Source organism: Eutrema salsugineum, unplaced genomic scaffold (genome assembly GCF_000478725.1).
Source record: "Eutrema salsugineum unplaced genomic scaffold, Eutsalg1_0 scaffold_1, whole genome shotgun sequence".
Taxonomy (NCBI): Eukaryota; Viridiplantae; Streptophyta; class Magnoliopsida; order Brassicales; family Brassicaceae; genus Eutrema; species Eutrema salsugineum.
Window position 1 is genome coordinate 5327037 of NW_006256909.1, and position 17493 is coordinate 5344529.

At 37.6% G+C, this 17493-nt stretch overlaps 3 protein-coding genes across 5 annotated transcripts; all 3 read left to right on the plus strand.

Annotated features, from left to right (window-relative positions):
* The first annotated feature begins 735 nt into the window (after positions 1-735).
* Positions 736-5250, plus strand: LOC18029797 (protein PELOTA 1). 2 transcript variants are annotated; one of them, XM_006412988.2, is made up of 17 exons: positions 736-968; positions 1154-1242; positions 1358-1440; positions 1781-1856; positions 1993-2067; positions 2141-2197; positions 2584-2629; positions 2903-2978; positions 3098-3173; positions 3270-3302; positions 3389-3457; positions 3624-3730; positions 4118-4190; positions 4431-4469; positions 4565-4659; positions 4760-4866; positions 4946-5250. In XM_006412988.2, the coding sequence occupies exons 2-17, from the start codon at positions 1192-1194 to the stop codon at positions 5017-5019; spliced, it is 1137 nt and encodes a 378-aa protein (XP_006413051.1). In that variant the 5' UTR covers positions 736-968; positions 1154-1191; the 3' UTR covers positions 5020-5250. The 2 variants fall into 2 exon arrangements, with proteins under 2 accessions (XP_006413051.1, XP_024005461.1); XM_024149693.1 differs by having other exon boundaries at positions 751-968; positions 1319-1440.
* A 402-nt stretch (positions 5251-5652) lies between these two features.
* LOC18029798 (importin-4) lies at positions 5653-11337 on the plus strand. Of its 2 annotated transcripts, none has more exons than XM_024149320.1 (20): positions 5653-6001; positions 6107-6239; positions 6334-6470; positions 6560-6605; positions 6740-6952; positions 7044-7547; positions 7650-7784; positions 7869-8084; positions 8164-8253; positions 8341-8585; positions 8672-8760; positions 9253-9293; positions 9396-9426; positions 9516-9638; positions 9731-9945; positions 10033-10128; positions 10218-10330; positions 10466-10601; positions 10681-10785; positions 10868-11337. In XM_024149320.1, exons 1-20 carry the CDS (start codon positions 5727-5729, stop codon positions 11078-11080), a joined length of 3156 nt encoding a protein of 1051 aa, XP_024005088.1. In that variant the 5' UTR covers positions 5653-5726; the 3' UTR covers positions 11081-11337. The 2 variants fall into 2 exon arrangements, with proteins under 2 accessions (XP_024005088.1, XP_006413052.1); XM_006412989.2 differs by having other exon boundaries at positions 5727-6001; positions 10880-11337.
* A 481-nt stretch (positions 11338-11818) lies between these two features.
* LOC18029799 (GPCR-type G protein 2) lies at positions 11819-16842 on the plus strand. Its single transcript, XM_006412990.2, has 13 exons — positions 11819-12181; positions 12562-12662; positions 12890-12997; positions 13380-13500; positions 13984-14113; positions 14460-14538; positions 14796-14884; positions 15065-15157; positions 15379-15405; positions 15513-15599; positions 15947-16018; positions 16172-16302; positions 16444-16842. Exons 1-13 carry the CDS (start codon positions 11967-11969, stop codon positions 16595-16597), a joined length of 1407 nt encoding a protein of 468 aa, XP_006413053.1. The 5' UTR covers positions 11819-11966; the 3' UTR covers positions 16598-16842.
* Positions 16843-17493: the final 651 nt, after the last annotated feature.

Below are 17493 nucleotides of genomic sequence, written 5' to 3' on the forward strand. Positions count from 1 at the left end.
AACTCAGCGCCTACTGGGTCAATATTACACGAACAAATGGAATGAGGTTGTAGACTTGCTTTCGTCAAACAGGTTAAACAGAACACAGCTGTTTCTGGCGAGATATACGTTTCAAGCCTCCCTATCCCTGATCTGGAAAGAACGAAATGGTCACAGACATAGCGAAACACCATCGCAGGTGCATGACTTAATCCGTATTCTAGACAAAACGGTGCGTAATCGGCTCAGTTCTCTGCGAATTGCAGGGAATCACCGTTACGAAGATGAGTTAGAGATCTGATTTGGCTCTAGGGGATGATATTGCACGCAAGGAGCTGCACAAATCATTTGCTATAACGCTTACAAGGATTTGATCATATTTCTTTTATTATCTTTTCAAACTAGTTAATGTAAAGAAACAGTTTTTTTGAATAAAAATTTAACATAATTTAAAAAAAAAAAAAAAAAATTGTCGATTGCTGTGTAAGTCATATCACGGAACGCTGAGAGAGACGGCGGCGAAACAGAATCACTTGTAGGCGATTTTGATTGTGAGACGAAAGGAAGAGACTTTTTATTTGATTATTGACAGTTTTCAGTTAACTTTATATACTGTAGGTATGTATGTTTTCTTGTATATTCCTATTATATTCCGGGTTTGGTTTTTCCTATTTCTAAAGTTAGCGAAATGATTTTCATGTATTTCCTTTTTTGAATTGAGAATTATGAACCATCGTAATATATTATATATATATGCCTGGTCTTGGAATATAAAATTCGTTTTACAGTAAAAATTTGACCTTGAAAAGCTGAGAAAGCGAGAGTATTCGTCTGCGTGTCTACGGATTGAATCTCTGCAGCTTTCGACCACTTCTTCTCCTTTCGCCTTAAAAAAATCTACTCTTCCCTTCGCCTTTTACAAATCTGGATAAAAAAGACCACGAATTCAACTTCTAGCCTAGCCGGAGCTGGAGCCGTCGCCTTAACAGGTTTGTAATCTATGCCTCTTACTTCACCGTCTTGTTGCGTCGATTTTACCAATTCCGGTGCATCGGCGTTTCTTATCCCTTTCTGTTTTTTTTTTATACAATTCCTGTTGACCTGAGAACCGCAAAATTGCAACTTTTTTTTTTGTACGAGACTTGTATTGATCTCTGTCCTTATGTCTTTCTAGACTCTGTAAGTGGACATATCTTCAAAAACCCGAAGAGAATGAAGATCGTTCGCAGAGATTTTGTTCGTAATGGACCCGGAAGCGTTAAGGTTTGAGTGATTCCTTCTTCCTCTGGGAATTATCTTTTGTGCTCATGTTTCAAAGCGCCCTAATTTATAACTGCAGTTCAATTGATTTCCTGAATGGTTGTTAAATTGAGGGTAGATGTCTGCGGAGGACTCCGATGATCTCTGGTATGCATATAACCTGATTGCCCCTGGCGATAGTGTAATGGCCGTCACTTTTAGGTACAGAGTCTCTCTTTTTCAGTTTTCACTGCCTTTCTTGATGTCGCCATTGGAATTGAAGGGTTACGCAATGATGCCTTGTTTTCTCATTTAGATTCATGTATCACATTTAAAGTTCATTGATTTGAAAGCTTTTCATGAAAAATTAGGAGTAAAGGGATGTGGTGTTTCATGTTTTGGTTAGACGATACAGTATCATGCCCGGAGTTAGCAGTTAGGATTTTTAGGTTCTTATTTAAGGCAAGGAAGAAATTGTTATAACTGGTTTGATTGAGACGCCTGCTTGATCTAGAACATTTCGTAGATTGATTTCGATTTTTATCATTTTGTCTGGTATCAGAAAGGTTCAGAGAGAGGTACCTGGTGGGGGAAGAGACTCTGAACGTGTTAGACTGAAGCTAGAAGTACAAGTTGAGGTAATGATTTTAAGATATTGGTATGCAAATTTTTGTAGATAATATCATGCAATTGCCCTTTTATCCTGGTGGTCTCAACTGTGGAAGATATCTTTGTCTAATTTTTGTCTTCAATTTTTGTTATCTATTCAATTAGGAGGTGGACTATGACAAAGACGCGTCTGTTTTGCGCATACGTGGCAAGAATATCCTGGAGAATGAGCACGTAAAGGTAGATCATAGATGCGAGGCTGACATTTAAACCTAGTGGTTTTTCTGTGCTGAAACTTGTGTTGTAATCGCAGATTGGTGCATTCCATACTTTGGAGCTTGAGCTGAAACGACCTTTCGTATTGAGAAAGGTATGTGTCCTCTTTTTACTATATTTATCCTTCACAAGTGTTGTTCTGTTTCTACCTTGTAAGTGTGTCATGATGCGTCTTGCGATCTAGCTTCTATTTTATCTGTTAGCTTGGTGCACGCTGGTGTAGTGTGGATACCGTTTGCAAGATTATATCTTTAGATGCAACGACACTACTTATTGTTTAAATTGCACGATCCCTTTTAAACAATTTTGGAAATAGAAACTATCTTTCTGTACATAGGTCTTGATTTTGTTTCTATAGCAGACTGCTTACTGTGTTGGTGGTTAATTTGAACTTTTCACTCCCTTTTGAAAGTTATATCTTTCCCTTTTTGTGTGAAAACTTCATTTGTAATATGTAGTGTGTGCATGGGTAATTTGCAGGAATTTTGGGATTCACTGGCTCTTGATACACTCAAGCAGGCCTCAGGTACGCTGCTCCGTTTACTCAGACTTCCTAAATTTCTGGGAAAAGATCCCTTTGAAATTATCACAAAACTGCAAAGGTGTCTATGTTGATTGTCGGCTCATGATCTGTCTCCATGTGGTCTTATGTAGACATCGAATCCAATTCATTGGTTTACAAACTTTATATGCAATATTCCAGAATTCTGCTTCTGTCTCCAGTTTATATATGCTCACAGGCCTGCAAGTCATTTTTTCTTTCGCTTCCAATTTATTTTCACTTTTTTTTCTTGCATAGATCCTGCTGCCAGTGCTGATCTAGCTATAGTTCTAATGCAAGAAGGACTTGGACAAATCTTCCTTGTCGGAAGGAGGTACTGATTACAGCTGAAATATTTTATTACTTTAGTTTCTCTTTTGGCTAAAGAATGATGAAGAAAAATAAAATCATTTATTTCGGTTCTTGTTTAATATGTTTTCGAATGTTTTGCAGTGTGACAAGTAGCCGTGCACGAATAGAAACATCAATTCCGAGGAAGCATGGGCCTGCAATTGCTGGTTACGAGTCTGTATGTTCCTGCACTGTTTCATTATGTACATGCTCAAAACTATGGTTGTTGATATTTCTCTGATATTATCCCTTCAATTTTTGTTTTTTTTTGTAGGCTTTGAAGAAATTCTTTGAGAATGTTTTGCAGGTTTGTTTCATATTATTGTTTTCTAATTCATACCACAAATAGCTTCCTCAGTTTCACACATGCTAAAAGTTCATTGCTATACACAGGCCTTTGTGAAACATGTTGACTTCAGTGTCGTTCGCTGTGCAGTGATCGCAAGTCCCGGCTTTACAAAGGTTTTTTTTTTTTTTGTCTCTTGAGACTGTTTCTAAACTTAAAGGGTTACCTTGTTCAAATTAAAACAAAAAGAGTTGTTCAAATTGCAGCTGGACAAGGTTACAGAGTTCCCATATATATATATGACACACATGACGAGCTTTTTAATTGTTTTTCCATCTTCAGGATCAGTTTCATCGTCACTTATTATTGGAAGCAGAAAGAAGACAGTTGAGACCTATAATTGAGAACAAATCACGTATAATTCTGGTGCACACAAACTCTGGATATAGGTAGTGTTTCTGTGAATAAGTTTATGAAACCTGTCAAAATAACTATCCGCCTACTAAGTTAAAAAAAAAAAAAAAAAATCTGTGAAGGCTCAGTGCCAAATGATACAACATTCTAAAAATTAATGAGGTTGTGGAACGCTATCTGCTAGATAAACTTGATCATTTGTTTAGAAGGCAAATTTACACACTTGATTTTTCCTGTATAACAATATCCGAATTTTGACCAGGTTACCAACTTTATTTATGTTTAATTCATGTGCGTTTTATCAGTGTTAACGTTCTCACCTCTTGCTTTTGTTGTATTGTTTTGCTTGTTCACTTCTATATAGCCTGTTACTCTGTTCATGAAATTTCTTTGATTTGTAACATTATGTTTTTGGTGCACAGACATAGCTTGGGAGAGGTTCTAAATGCTCCCAACGTGATGAATATGATCAAAGATACTAAAGCAGCAAAAGAGGTGATTTTAAAATGTCAATTTAGCCTTGATACCTTATCATCGTTTTCTTTTCAATATTTTTGAATTGCTCACTCAAAACTGGTTTAGCGCATCGATGTTTTGTTGTCTTTTTGGATTAATTTTTTTTTTCCTAGTTGCTTATTCCATGACTTATGTTCGCTGTTTCTGTTTTCTGCATGGTGCTATTGAAATGTACTGTTATGATCCACCAAATTTGATGTGAATTTTTGCTCCATGCAGGTCAAAGCGCTCAATGATTTCTTCAACATGCTTTCAAATGTGAGGTTCCTTTGCAATGAATAGAGTAGAATATATTCCGATATATAAGAATATTTTCAATGAGTCCAGAAAGATTCTTTTGAATTTTAATCCAGGACCCAGCTCGGGCATGCTATGGACCAAAACATGTGGAAGTTGCTCATGAACGAATGGCAGTCCAAACACTTCTCATCACAGATGAGCTTTTCAGGTTTAGTAAAGTCGCTAATCTCTTAATTCGAGTTTTGTATTTTCTTTAAGGGGCAAATGTGACAGACTGACATTATTAATTATGTAAAATTTTGGTCCAGGAATTCTGACGTAAAAACAAGGAAAAAGTATGTGGATTTGGTGGAGTCTGTGAAAGATTCAGGAGGAGAGGCTTTTATATTTTCGTCGATGCATGTTTCAGGGGAACGTGAGTGTTTTGCTTCTTTATCCCTACTTTCTTTTTTTGTGTGCCAAAGTCTTAATAAGTGTTTGAATGGAAATTGCAGAGTTGGCACAGCTCACTGGAGTTGCAGCTCTTCTCAGGTTCCCTTTACCAGACCTGGAAGACATTGAGATGTGACCTGGAAGACATTTTGATATTGTACACTATCTTCTTGGGCTGTAGAAAACAATAAAAAAAAAATCATATACAGGTTTCATTATAGTTATTCTTTATAGTTTAAAGAGAAATTTGTATTGTGGTCTTAAGAACGCAACTCTTCGTTTTTTGGGTTTTTTCATTCAATAAGAAACATTATACCTTGTTGAATCTTCGGCTTTTCTAACATTTGTGGTTGTGGAGCACTAACAATTGTTGCGTCTCCTTTTGAAATTTACAAATGATGATGATGATGATGATGATGATATAATCTATGACCAAGATCTTCTACCGGGTTTTACTTAGTCTCAGTTCATGCTTCTTATTCACTTCCATGTAACATGTAAGATTATACAAATCAAACACATGAACATGATTTATCTACCTAATTGCCACAAGGAGGATCAGGATTATACCAGCCAGTGGGGCATCAACTTTAGTCAAAGCTTAGAAACACGTTTACTTACCAAAAATAAAGAAGATTCGGATTCAATGAATACAAAAGTGAATAAAAAGAAATATTACTAAATCTGAAAATCCCATTCATCAATCTGGTAAAAAGTAAAACCAAAGCAAAGCAAAAACCCTTCGAATAAAAGGGGAAAACAAAAGAAAAGCCCTATTTTTCGCTCTTCACTTCCACAACTTGAGCAGCCTCTGTCTGCTTCGGGGAGATTACAGACAGAGCTATGGCTCAATCTCTGGAGCTTCTCTTGATCCAATTCCTCATGCCGGACAATGATGCTCGGCGTCAAGCTGAGGATCAGATCAAGCGTCTTGCCAAGGACCCTCAGGTTGTTCCCGCCCTTGTTCAGCACCTCCGCACCGCCAAAACTCCCAACGTCCGCCAGCTCGCCGCCGTCCTCCTCCGTAAAAGGATCACCGGACATTGGGCCAAGCTTTCTCCGCAGCTGAAACAACACGTTAAGCAGTCCCTAATCGAGAGCATCACCGTGGAGAACAGGTTTCCTCTTACTTTCATCTCTCTCTCACTCTTACTTTCTCTCCTTTTTTGGGTCAAATTGGGATTTGAAAGTTTCGTTTTTTTTTTATTGGAATTGTTTTACAGTCCGCCTGTGCGGCGTGCGAGTGCCAATGTTGTGAGTGTAGTAGCCAAGTACGCTGTTCCAGCTGGAGAGTGGCCTGACTTATTAACCTTTCTCTTCCAGTGTAGCCAGAGTGCTCAAGAAGACCATCGTGAAGTAATTTCCGCCCTGCCCATGTTGTCTTTTTGATTTGATTTGCCTTGATGGCTATTTTTGCTCACTTGGGTTGCTCTGTTTTTGCATTCTGTAGGTAGCATTGATCCTTTTCAGCTCATTGACCGAAACGATTGGGAACACATTTCGGCCATACTTTGCCGATTTGCAGGCTCTTCTTCTCAAGTGCATGCAAGATGAAAGCAGCAGTCGTGTCAGAGTTGCTGCTCTCAAGTAATTTCCTTTGTCCTTTGATTTTGAATATGTTGCTCTTCTCTTGGACCTTATCTCTATTCCTTTACAAACTTTCTGCGATTTACCAGGGCAGTGGGCTCTTTTCTTGAATTCACAAACGACGGGGATGAAGTGGTAAATCTAGCGACGCTCTCTTTCTGGTTGACATGTTTAAATGGCTCGTTGTTTTTCTAATGTTTGTAGATCGTTTATTCTACTGTTTCTGAAGATAGTTTAAAGACAGATTTTGAATGTGTGCTTTTTATCAGGTCAAGTTCCGAGATTTCATTCCCAGCATATTGAATGTATCGAGAAAATGCATTGCATCTGGCGAGGAGGATGTTGCTATACTTGCTTTTGAAATTTTTGATGAGTTGATTGAATCTCCTGCTCCTCTTCTTGGAGATTCTGTCAAATCAATCGTGCAGTTCTCTCTTGAAGTCGCCTGTAATCAAACCCTGGAAAGCAGCACCCGCCACCAGGTTAGGCGAATCATTTCTCTTTTACTTGAAATTTCAAAGTGTCGAATAACCATGTTATGATTCCTTATGCCTTACTCCATTCATTGACCAGGCAATCCAAATAGTTTCATGGTTGGCCAAGTACAAATACAACTCCCTTAAAAAACATAAGCTAGTCATACCAATTTTGCAAGTTATGTGCCCCTTACTCGCGGAATCATCTGAGCAAGAGGACGATGATGATCTTGCTCCTGATCGTGCAGCTGCTGAAGTTATTGACACACTAGCTATGAACCTGCCAAAGCATGTGTCCCTTCCTGTTATTGAATTTGCTTCCATTCATAGCCAGAGTACGAATCTGAAGTTTCGGGAAGCTTCTGTAACAGCTCTAGGTGTTATATCAGAGGGTTGCTTTGATCTTATGAAAGAGAAGCTGGACCCGGTTCTTAATTTAGTCCTAGTAGCTTTAAGAGACCCTGAGCAAATGGTTCGAGGGGCTGCATCGTTTGCACTTGGCCAATTCGCCGAGCATCTTCAGCCCGAAATCCTATCACACCATCAGAGTGTTCTTCCATGTGTATTATATGCAATTGAAGATACATCTGAGGAAGTGAAGGTAAAATTTAGAGCAAGGAACTGAGAACATAAAAATGCACCCTTCTGCCATGATAACATGAAACGTTAGTTTATTGCTAACATTTTTCATTATTGTCTACAGGAAAAGTCATACTATGCTTTAGCAGCATTCTGTGAGAACATGGGAGAGGAAATTGTTGCTTACCTTGATCCTCTAATGGGGAAGCTCATGGCAGCCCTCCAAAGTAGTCCGCGTAATCTGCAAGAGACATGCATGGTACACAGACAGTCTTTGCCAGAGTTTCTGTAGAACTGGTATTTGAAATTTTGATTTAATAAGCTTCGCGCTACTTGCTTGCAGTCTGCAATCGGGTCGGTTGCTGCTGCTGCAGAGCAAGCATTCAATCCATATGCTGAGAGGGTTCTAGAGTTGATGAAGCTTTTCATGGTGCTCACCAATGATGAGGATCTCCGTGCCCGTGCAAGGTCTACTGAGCTTGTAGGGATTGTCGCAATGTCTGTTGGGAGAGAACGGATGGAGGCCATTTTGCCACCTTTCATTGAGGCCGCAATATCAGTAATTGCCTTACTGTTCTGTAGATTTGAACTAAATATGTCATTATTGAAAGAAAGAGCTTACAATAAAAAAATTCCAGGGTTATGGATTGGAGTTCAGTGAGTTGCGAGAATATACACATGGATTCTTCAGCAACATAGCTGAAATATTGGATGACAGTTTTGCCCAGGTGTGCATAAATTTCTTTCAGATGGACTTTATAACAGCTTCCACTCCAGTGATTATGTTTAACTAAACAAAAAGATTTTTTCCCCAGTATTTACCTCACGTTATGCCGTTAGTATTTGCTTCGTGCAATCTTGATGATGGGTCTGCGGTCAACATTGATGATTCAGACGATGAAAATGTCAACGATTTTGGCGGGGTATCCTCTGATGATGAAGCTCATGATGAGCCTAGAGTTCGGAACATAAGCGTAAGAACAGGAGTTTTGGATGAAAAGGCAGCTGCAACTCAAGCTCTTGGCCTGTTTGCACTCCACACTAAATCTGCTTTTGCACCGTATCCTTCATCTTTTCGTTAACGTTTTTTCTTCTTTGGACTTCTTACAAGAAACCTTTTTCATGCCTCCTTAACTAACTTATTAGCTACCTTGAGGAATCATTGAAGATCATGGACAAACATTCTGGATATTTTCATGAAGATGTTCGGCTTCAAGCAGTCACTGGTTTGAAACGTGAGTTTTATATCTATTGATTTTTTTTATTACTTGCTCCATTTATTGTCATTGTTTTTTACTGGCCAGAAACTATGCCGACGCAGATGACCTCTTCCATAACCCTTTGAAAGCCTTCCGTGGAAGGGACAGATTAATATTAATAAAACATAGCTTAGTAGATATTGTTTACATGACACATAACTTCTTTCCGACATATGTTGGAATAAGAAACAGACAAGAGGACTAACAATTGCTTGACAGTTAGGCATATGATTGATGTTCCAATTTTTGCTTCTTGCCGCCAATAATGTGGTCCATTGTCTAGGCCCTTTACTTTTGCGATTTCATGTTCACTCAATTTTGTTAGAAATTTGCAGCTCACCGGATCTTTTAAAAGCTTATGTAATCTATCGGTTAGAGTAGTTAGACTTGATAGTAATGGTAGCATTAAAGCTTGCCATTGTATTTCGAGTCTCTAAATTATATCTCTTTTATCTGTATGAATCACAGATATATTGGCCGCAGCGCATGCTATCTTACAGAATCATAATGTAAGGGATTTAATCATGAATATCTCTATCTTTCTCCCTCGCTCCCTTTTAAATTGGCAGCCGTGGTAGTTTCCTTTTGCTGAATGTTTGGTTCTTATGCAGGATGGAACTGGAAAAGCAAATGAAATTCTTGGTAATCTGAATCACACAGCATTTTTTTCCTCTTTAACAAGAAGTTTTATTGTCATGAAAAGATATTGAAGCAGTTTTTGTCCACCGCAGATACAGTTATGAATATTTATATCAAAACCATGGCTGAAGATGACGATAAGGAGGTTGTTGCTCAGGCTTGCATAAGCATAGCGGATATCATGAAGGACTATGGTTACATTGCTATTCAAAATTGTGGGTGTCTATTTTGTTGGAGCCAGTTTTATAAAAACTTATTTTTTAGGATATTCAAATTTGTTCAATGTGCTGACGACATTGGTTTCTAGATTTATCACCCCTTGTGGATGCGACATTGCTACTGCTTACGGAGAAAGCAGCTTGCCAGCAGTTAGGAGATGAGAGTGATGATGATGATGATGCTGGACATGACGAGGTCCTCATGGATGCAGTTTCTGACCTCCTTCCTGCCTTTGCAAAGTGTATGGGGTCTCATTTTGAACCGGTCTTTGCAAAATTCTTCGAGCCGTTGATGAAATTTGCCGTGGGTATTAGTAATTGCAAGCATTCATTGCCACAACTTCTTTCATTGGAATTTAGGCACTTACTGTTTGACTCCCTGTATCTGTAGAAAGCTTCACGTCCCCCACAAGATAGGACAATGGTGGTTGCTAGTATTGCTGAAGTTGCTCAAGACATGGGCGCTCCAATCTCTGCCTATGTTGATGTGATTTTCCTCATCTTATGCTCTCTATGATCCGTTTCTTGGTGTTTGAGGTGTACCAAAACCAAACCTTTGGGAGTATTTTTTTGTAGAGGTTAATGCCCTTGGTGCTTAAAGAATTGAGGTCACCTGAGGCAACCAATAGGAGGAACGCAGCTTTCTGTGTCGGAGAGCTATGCAAAAACGGGGGTGAAACTGCTTTAAAGTATCCTTTTCGTGTTACACACTTTAACTCTATTCAGACGTAAAGAATTTTCATCCATTGATTTCTATGCTCACCCATCGTCCATGAGAATTGTCAGTCCAGGCCATATTTGTCTTCCCTTGATTCATTTGCCAGATATTTTGGTGATGTGATACGAGGAATCTACCCGCTATTGGGAGAGTCAGAACCAGACCTTGCTGTTAGGGATAATGCAGCAGGTGCTACCGCAAGGATGATTGTTGTTCATCCTCATTTAGTCCCGCTAAAAGATGTATGTTTCATCTATTTTTGCTTACTTCCTGAACTTTACGCACACACTGTACTCATCCCTAAGTTAATATATAATCCAGGTACTTCCAGCGTTCTTAAGAGGTCTACCTCTAAAGGAAGACCAAGAAGAGTCCATGGCTGTATACAGCTGTATATATTCGCTTGTTTTGGCATCTGATCCACAGGTAATTTTTTTCAATGCAAAACTTTCACTTTTTTGATGAAACGTTTTCTCGGGTGCATTTGGTAAAACATTCTGTTGATTAGATTCAAAACCAGATCATCTCTCATGTTCCGGACCTGGTGAAAATCTTTGGGCAAGTAGTGGAGTCGCCAGTCGAGAAAGTTGAAGTGAAAGCAATTGTAGGCAGAACTTTCTCCCACCTGTTCTCGGTTTATGGCGATAAGTTGCACCCACTCATTAGTGGTCTACCTCCTTCTCAAGCTAACGCTCTTGCTGCTTTCGCTTCTACGAGTTGATCTCTTCTTCCTCATTTGATTCTCAAATCTTTTTTTTTTTATTATCCAATTTAGCATTTTGGGAAGTGGGTTCTCCAGAGTTTTGTCATAATTGTTTATTCATTTCTCCATTTATTTTTACTGTTAAGTTTGCAAGTTATATGAGTGGGAATATGGTATCTGTATTTTGTGTTTTGCCCTTCATAAATATGTTTTTGACATTGACAATATTGTACTTTGGCATTGATGATATACTATTATTGAGTATTGATTGGTTTTTGGCATTAAATACTCGTTTCTTAGTTTACTACTTTCATCATTTTCTTTTTGAGATACGACCATAGCTTCGTCTCAATTCCAACATTTTTCTTTCTAAATTTAAGATTAAGGGGCATTTCATACAGTAACGTGATTTAACCTGTAAGCAACAAAATCAATGATGCGGCAAGCATAGTTTCAGCTTATAGAAGTTGCCACCATTACAAAACTTCAACGTCGATACATACAAATAAGAATGTAAAAATAATACTGAATATTATGATTAAATGATCAGTTGCAAATCTATAGATTACGATGGAGATAAGTGTCGTTCAGGGAATAGCTGAATAGATTATTGCTTCGCTGAGCCCAAAAAAATGTCCCGGGAATTAGTGTATTCGTACCGGAAATTAGTCACACAAAACCGGCACGAGCTCGGTTTAGTATGGTTTAATGGATCTAGTTTTCTATGGGCGAGAAAAAAAAAAACAATCTCGGGGCTTTTCGCTGGGCAAATTCATGAACACAGTTAGTTGAATCGAATAGCGGAAGCTCAAGACACTGCATATGAGAGAATTTTTCGTTGGGAGAGACTAGAGAGAAAGAGATCTGAGTATCTTCTTTGTTTTGAGAGACCTTTGGATCAGCGATGGGTTACGGATGGGCGATCTTCGAAGGGATGCTGGTGATGGGATCCTTGTGTCTCTTGGGATCGGCCGGTCTCTGGTTCCTCAACCGTCGGCTTTACAAGGAGTACGAAGAGAAGCGAGCCTTGGTTCAGATCATTTTCAGCATCGTCTTCGCCTTCTCTTGCAACCTCTTGCAGCTCGTCCTATTTGAGATTATCCCAGTCTTATCTAGAGAGTAAGTTTTATCCACTTTGAAATTGGGATATACATTATTAGTCGAGTAGGAAGTTTTTTTTTCTTCTGGTTTAAGAGGTTTTTGACCTCGTTTTATATCACTTCCTGCCTTACTGATTGTTCAGCAGCTGAATGTTTCAGTATTGATTCTTCCTCTATTTCATGTGGAAGCTTGTGCCTAATGATGGATCATTTGTAACATCATAGATGAAATTTGTCATTTGACATTAGTTTGAAAGCGTTGTGAATGTATTCATTGAGCTTTGTTGAGTACATCATCTAATTTTGTATTTGATCTGAGACATATCATGAGACCTATAACTCTTCAAAACAGCTGGACAATAGCTGAAGCATTTGGAACTTTGTATTGAGATTATGCAGGGCAAGGATGGTTAACTGGAAGGTGGATCTCTTTTGTTTGATTGTGCTCCTTGTTTTCATGTTACCGTATTATCATTGCTATTTGATGCTTCGCAATACTGGTAAGCCTTCTCCTTTTGCCAAGCCCTATCTTTGTCTGCTATTGATGATTCTTCCTTTTTCTATTTTGATATCAAGTGCCAGTTTATTAGCATATGATGGACATTCTTCGGCTACATCAATTGATCCTTACTCCTTTTTTATTAAATATCGTAGCAACACATGTTACAGAAATATTTTCCTGGCTGTTTTTTTTTTGACCTTTTTTAAACTTGAAACATTATTTCAGGTGTAAGAAGGGAACGTGCTGCTGTTGGGGCCTTGTTATTCTTGACAGCATTCCTTTATGCTTTCTGGCGCATGGGAATTCATTTTCCTATGCCTTCGCAAGACAAAGGTAACTCTTTGAGTTTATGCACCCTCTCTCTCTCTCTCCCTTCACCATTTTATAAGCAAGAAGTAAGTTGATTTAAACTTTCAGTAAGATATTATTTGCATTTTTTATGAACACTGTGTACTTCTGAACGTGTGGAGGGTTACGATGATGTAACTTGAAAGGAGAATGTTTGTATGTTTACACTGGCTATGATTGCCTGACTGTAGGAATAACTTCAGAAGAAATTCGAAGAATCAATCATTCTGCCTTCTTTATGCTTGTCTCTATTTCTGCTCGACAGTTACTTTTATTTGTACAAATGCTCCCGATTCTTTTTATTTTTGGATGCGTAAGATCTTGTCACTGCTTGTTACTTGACTTAAACACCCTTTAATCTTGAAAGGTTTTTTCTCCATGCCTCAACTGGTCAGCAGAATCGGGGTCATTGGTGTGACCCTCATGGCCGTCTTATCTGGTTTTGGAGCTGTAAATTTGCCCTACAGTTATATATCGCTTTTCATCAGGTATTTCCCTACATTATTTAAGTTTTCTCCCAAGGCTGTTATAGCTTTATAACTCTTATTATTACCTTCTTCTAGCTTGTGCTTTATTCTTATTGCTTTGGCTGTTTAGTTTTGTCTCGGCTATCATTATTTCCCTCTGGTGGTACCAGTAGCTGGGATGAACAATTAGATAAACATAATTAGCACTGCACGCGACAATTGGCCCTTATTTTCCTTCCGAGAGCAAAGAGTAAATTAGGGAAGAAAAAGAGATGTGGACAAAATATGTTACGAAACTGCACACCATGGAAACTTAAATCTAATCTTTGATGAGGCAAATGGTCCTGTCGAATTTTGATTCGAAGTTGCTGAACTCTGAATGAAGACATCTTCTATTTTTCTGTGATGTAAATGGTTCTACACTGATAGAAGAACACTATTGGAATTTTTTTTATAATCTAACAGCTCCTTTTCCTGTTTCTCTTTCTCTCTGGAAACATTTAGGGAGATTGAAGAATCAGAAATAAAATCGCTGGAAAGGCAACTGATGCAAGCAATTGAGAGTTGCATAGCTAAGAAGAAGAAAATTATTTTATGTCAAGTGGAGGTGGAACGAAGTCAAGTATCAGAAGAGGTATGTTTCCGTCTTCACTTTTAGCATACTCCATGCGTAGTTGTAACTTCAGTGTTTCGTACGTTTCACACACTGTACTGGATTTGAATTCTTCACCGATCTATGTATTTTTGTACTCTTATGTCAAAATGCTCTTCCGACTCTGAAATGATTTTTGTATCATAACACTTCTGTTTCTATCCATCAGTCAAAATACCATAGAGTTGACTTTCCCAAATTAGTTTTGTTAACGATTGAATGAAAGGGATATTTCGTAACATGCATGGTGACAATTAGTATGCTTTTATCTTTATGCTATTTTTATAATGAGCTTAGGAAGTAATCATCTGGTGCTTTTGGCTTCCAGAATCAAAAAGGTAGATCTTTCTTTAGAAGATTTGTTGGGACCGTTGTGCGGTCGGTTCAAGATGACCAAAAGGAGCAAGGTCAGTTTATATGTTTTAGTTTTAGATGCAGTTGTGCCTACAAAGCATATCTTCTTCCAGAATGATTTAACATATACATTATTTTCGACTCCTGTTGGGATGATAACGTTGTTGAGTTGTTACAGTTTGCCCCCTGTTGAGTTGTACTTCCTTCGATTTTTTTTTATGTGTTACATAATAAGATGAGATATTAGTACAGCATATTAATAGTATCTGGTGACATCTCCCCAAATTCATTTATGTTTTTCTTTTTGCAGATATAAAACTGATGGAGGCGGAGGTGGAAGGTTTAGAAGAGCTGTCAAAGCAGCTATTCCTGGAAATTTATGAACTACGCCATGCAAAGGTTCCTTTCATCACTGTGCCATTAGTTTTGAGTCAACTACCATATTCTTCTTATTGGCATGGCAATGACATGGCCATCTTTCTAAATTATCTATTACTGAGGTTATTTTTACGTGGTGGTCTTGTAAAGTTGTAATATAAACATTGTATAAGCATTTACCTAACTTCATCTCATTTGCAGGATGCTGCTGCTTTTTCTCGAACTTGGAAGGGTCATGTGCAGAACTTACTTGGCTATGCGTGTTCCATTTACTGTGTGTATAAGATGTTAAAGGTAAATTTTGTTTGTCTTTATGTGAGGTGCCAGCCTTCAGTATTTTTAACTCTTTGCTATAACTATGTTAAACTCTTTTTCATGTGTGTTACAACAGAATTATTGGTTTTTGATTTTTTAGATGAAATGGTCTTCGATATATCTTGTTAGATGTTTTGTCAGTTGTAACTGTGATCCAGCATTTCTAATTTCTCTGTTTTTTTCCTTTGCTTTATCTGCAGTCTCTACAAAGTGTCGTTTTCAAGGAGGTATTTTCACGCTCATGTTGTCTGATACACTTTATGATGAATATCTGCATCATTATCATCGTTTGTTTACTTATTTACGACATTGAATAGTAATCGCTTGTGTACAGGCGGGCACTAAAGATCCTGTCACGATGATGATCAGCATATTCTTGCAGTTCTTTGATATAGGAGTAGACGCGGCATTGCTCTCACAGGTTCTTGACATTTTTATTTTATTTTATTTTTATGTATGAAGTAGTAAAGCCATTGAATTTTAACTAGACTTGTTAGTGTTTTTTCTTCTTGCAACGTGTTTCCAGATGAAGAGCTAAATGATATATTTTTTCTCAATAAAACTGTTCTTTCGTAGGGCCTTTGATGGGATAGAGAATTTTATCACTGGGTTTTGGGGGTTCAAAAGTTTTCTTAGACGTTGTTATAGACAACTCTTTTTTGTTTTGGAAAATTTCTTATATCGTTCTCAAATTTCCCTCTCAGTCTATTTGTTGCCCATGATAGTGCAACTTGGGTCTGATTCTGTCACTTTGTTTTCTACTTTCAGTACATTTCCCTTTTATTTATTGGGATGTTGATCGTGATATCAGTGAGGGGGTTCTTGACGAATCTGATGAAGGTGAGTTGTGATTTAGCTTACAAATATCTATTATTCGTCTTTATACAATCTTCGTTGTCATAGACTCACATACAACTGGAAGCTTTTGCTATTGTATAAGTTTTGTGGGAATGACTTGTGAGTTTTTTTTATTTTTTGGTTTCGGTTGTACAGTTCTTCTTTGCAGTCTCGAGAGTAGGAAGTGGATCTTCAAGCAATGTTGTGCTTTTCCTATCCGAAATAATGGGGATGTACTTTTTGTCTTCCATTCTACTTATAAGAAAAAGCTTGAGAAATGAGTACAGGTACGCCGACTTCTCTGATCTTTTAAGTAAAGTAAAGATAATTAAATTAATTGCTGCTTGCCTCGTTATATATACATCTCTCATGTGTTCAAAAGATGGAAGTGTGGATTATTATTACTGAAAGCTGTTTTGTTGGCGCAGAGGGATAATAACAGATGTGCTAGGCGGAGATATTCAGTTTGATTTCTATCACCGATGGTTTGATGCAATCTTCGTGGCCAGCGCTTTTCTTTCTCTGCTTTTGCTTTCTGCGCACTACACATCTCGTCAAATTGAGAAGCATCCCATTGAATAAACAAACAAGCAAGCAAGCATCTGTAAGTGCCCCTTTTGCATGGAGAGTTTGATTGAATTTTGATCTACATAGAAAAAACTTGGAATCAAATTACTACTTACTTATCGTGGCCAAGCATTGATGACTTATGTACATTTTCTTGCTTTGAAAGGATTAGTATTGAGCTGTTTTCCTTCCTCGTGTGTATGATTCGTTGATTAGTTGTAACAAGAATGAGATTTATATATAAAGAGATTTCTTACATCTTTAGAATTGGACATTGCTTTTTGATTTTTTTACTTATTTTATAAGCGCAAACGTTATCTTCCTACTTTTTGGGGTAAAAAAAAGGGAAAAGAAAAAGAGAAGTGGCCACAATGATTTCAGGAGGCATTGACTGAAAGGACTTTTCTTTTTGTGTGAGATGTACTCCAAAGAAGTTGGTGTCGGCGTTTGGTTCAATATCTGCTTCTGATTGTATCCATATGCATTCATGATCAAATAACAAAACGGTATTTTTGATCCAGATTTGGATTTAGAAATAAAATAATTCCATTGAAAAACTCCGAAAGATACTACAATACGCTAACATTCGTGATTTACAAAGAATTATCAGTTTGAGCACTGCAGTCTTATTTTTTCGTAATTTTGGTCCTACATATATTACTGCTACTTACAAAGAAGAATAATCTCACATGGATATTGCTAGTTTTTTGTTTCATTTCTTCTGTAATTTTTTTTTTTTTTTTTTTGCAATCATAACAACTGAAAAATTACACAGTTGTAAGTTCAACAAAAAATAATAAAATTACACAGTTGTCACTTTTTTTTTTTTTGGTATGCATTACACAGTTGTCACTTGTCACTATTAGTATATCACTGAACGACTTTCTTTTTCAAGTTTAACAAAACAAAAC

Coding starts and splice junctions, on each gene's coding strand:
- LOC18029799 (XM_006412990.2), top strand. CDS start 11,967: ATGGGTTACGGATGGGCGATCTTCGAAGGGATGCTGGTGATGGGATCC. Junction 12,998..13,379: donor TATGCCTTCGCAAGACAAAG/GTAACTCTTTGA, acceptor TAATCTTGAAAG/GTTTTTTCTCCATGCCTCAA. Junction 14,114..14,459: donor GAAGTCAAGTATCAGAAGAG/GTATGTTTCCGT, acceptor TTTGGCTTCCAG/AATCAAAAAGGTAGATCTTT.
- LOC18029797 (XM_006412988.2), top strand. CDS start 1,192: ATGAAGATCGTTCGCAGAGATTTTGTTCGTAATGGACCCGGAAGCGTT. Junction 3,458..3,623: donor CAAGTCCCGGCTTTACAAAG/GTTTTTTTTTTT, acceptor TTCCATCTTCAG/GATCAGTTTCATCGTCACTT. Junction 4,867..4,945: donor GATGCATGTTTCAGGGGAAC/GTGAGTGTTTTG, acceptor TGGAAATTGCAG/AGTTGGCACAGCTCACTGGA.
- LOC18029798 (XM_024149320.1), top strand. CDS start 5,727: ATGGCTCAATCTCTGGAGCTTCTCTTGATCCAATTCCTCATGCCGGAC. Junction 6,606..6,739: donor CAAACGACGGGGATGAAGTG/GTAAATCTAGCG, acceptor GCTTTTTATCAG/GTCAAGTTCCGAGATTTCAT. Junction 10,331..10,465: donor GGGGGTGAAACTGCTTTAAA/GTATCCTTTTCG, acceptor TTCATTTGCCAG/ATATTTTGGTGATGTGATAC.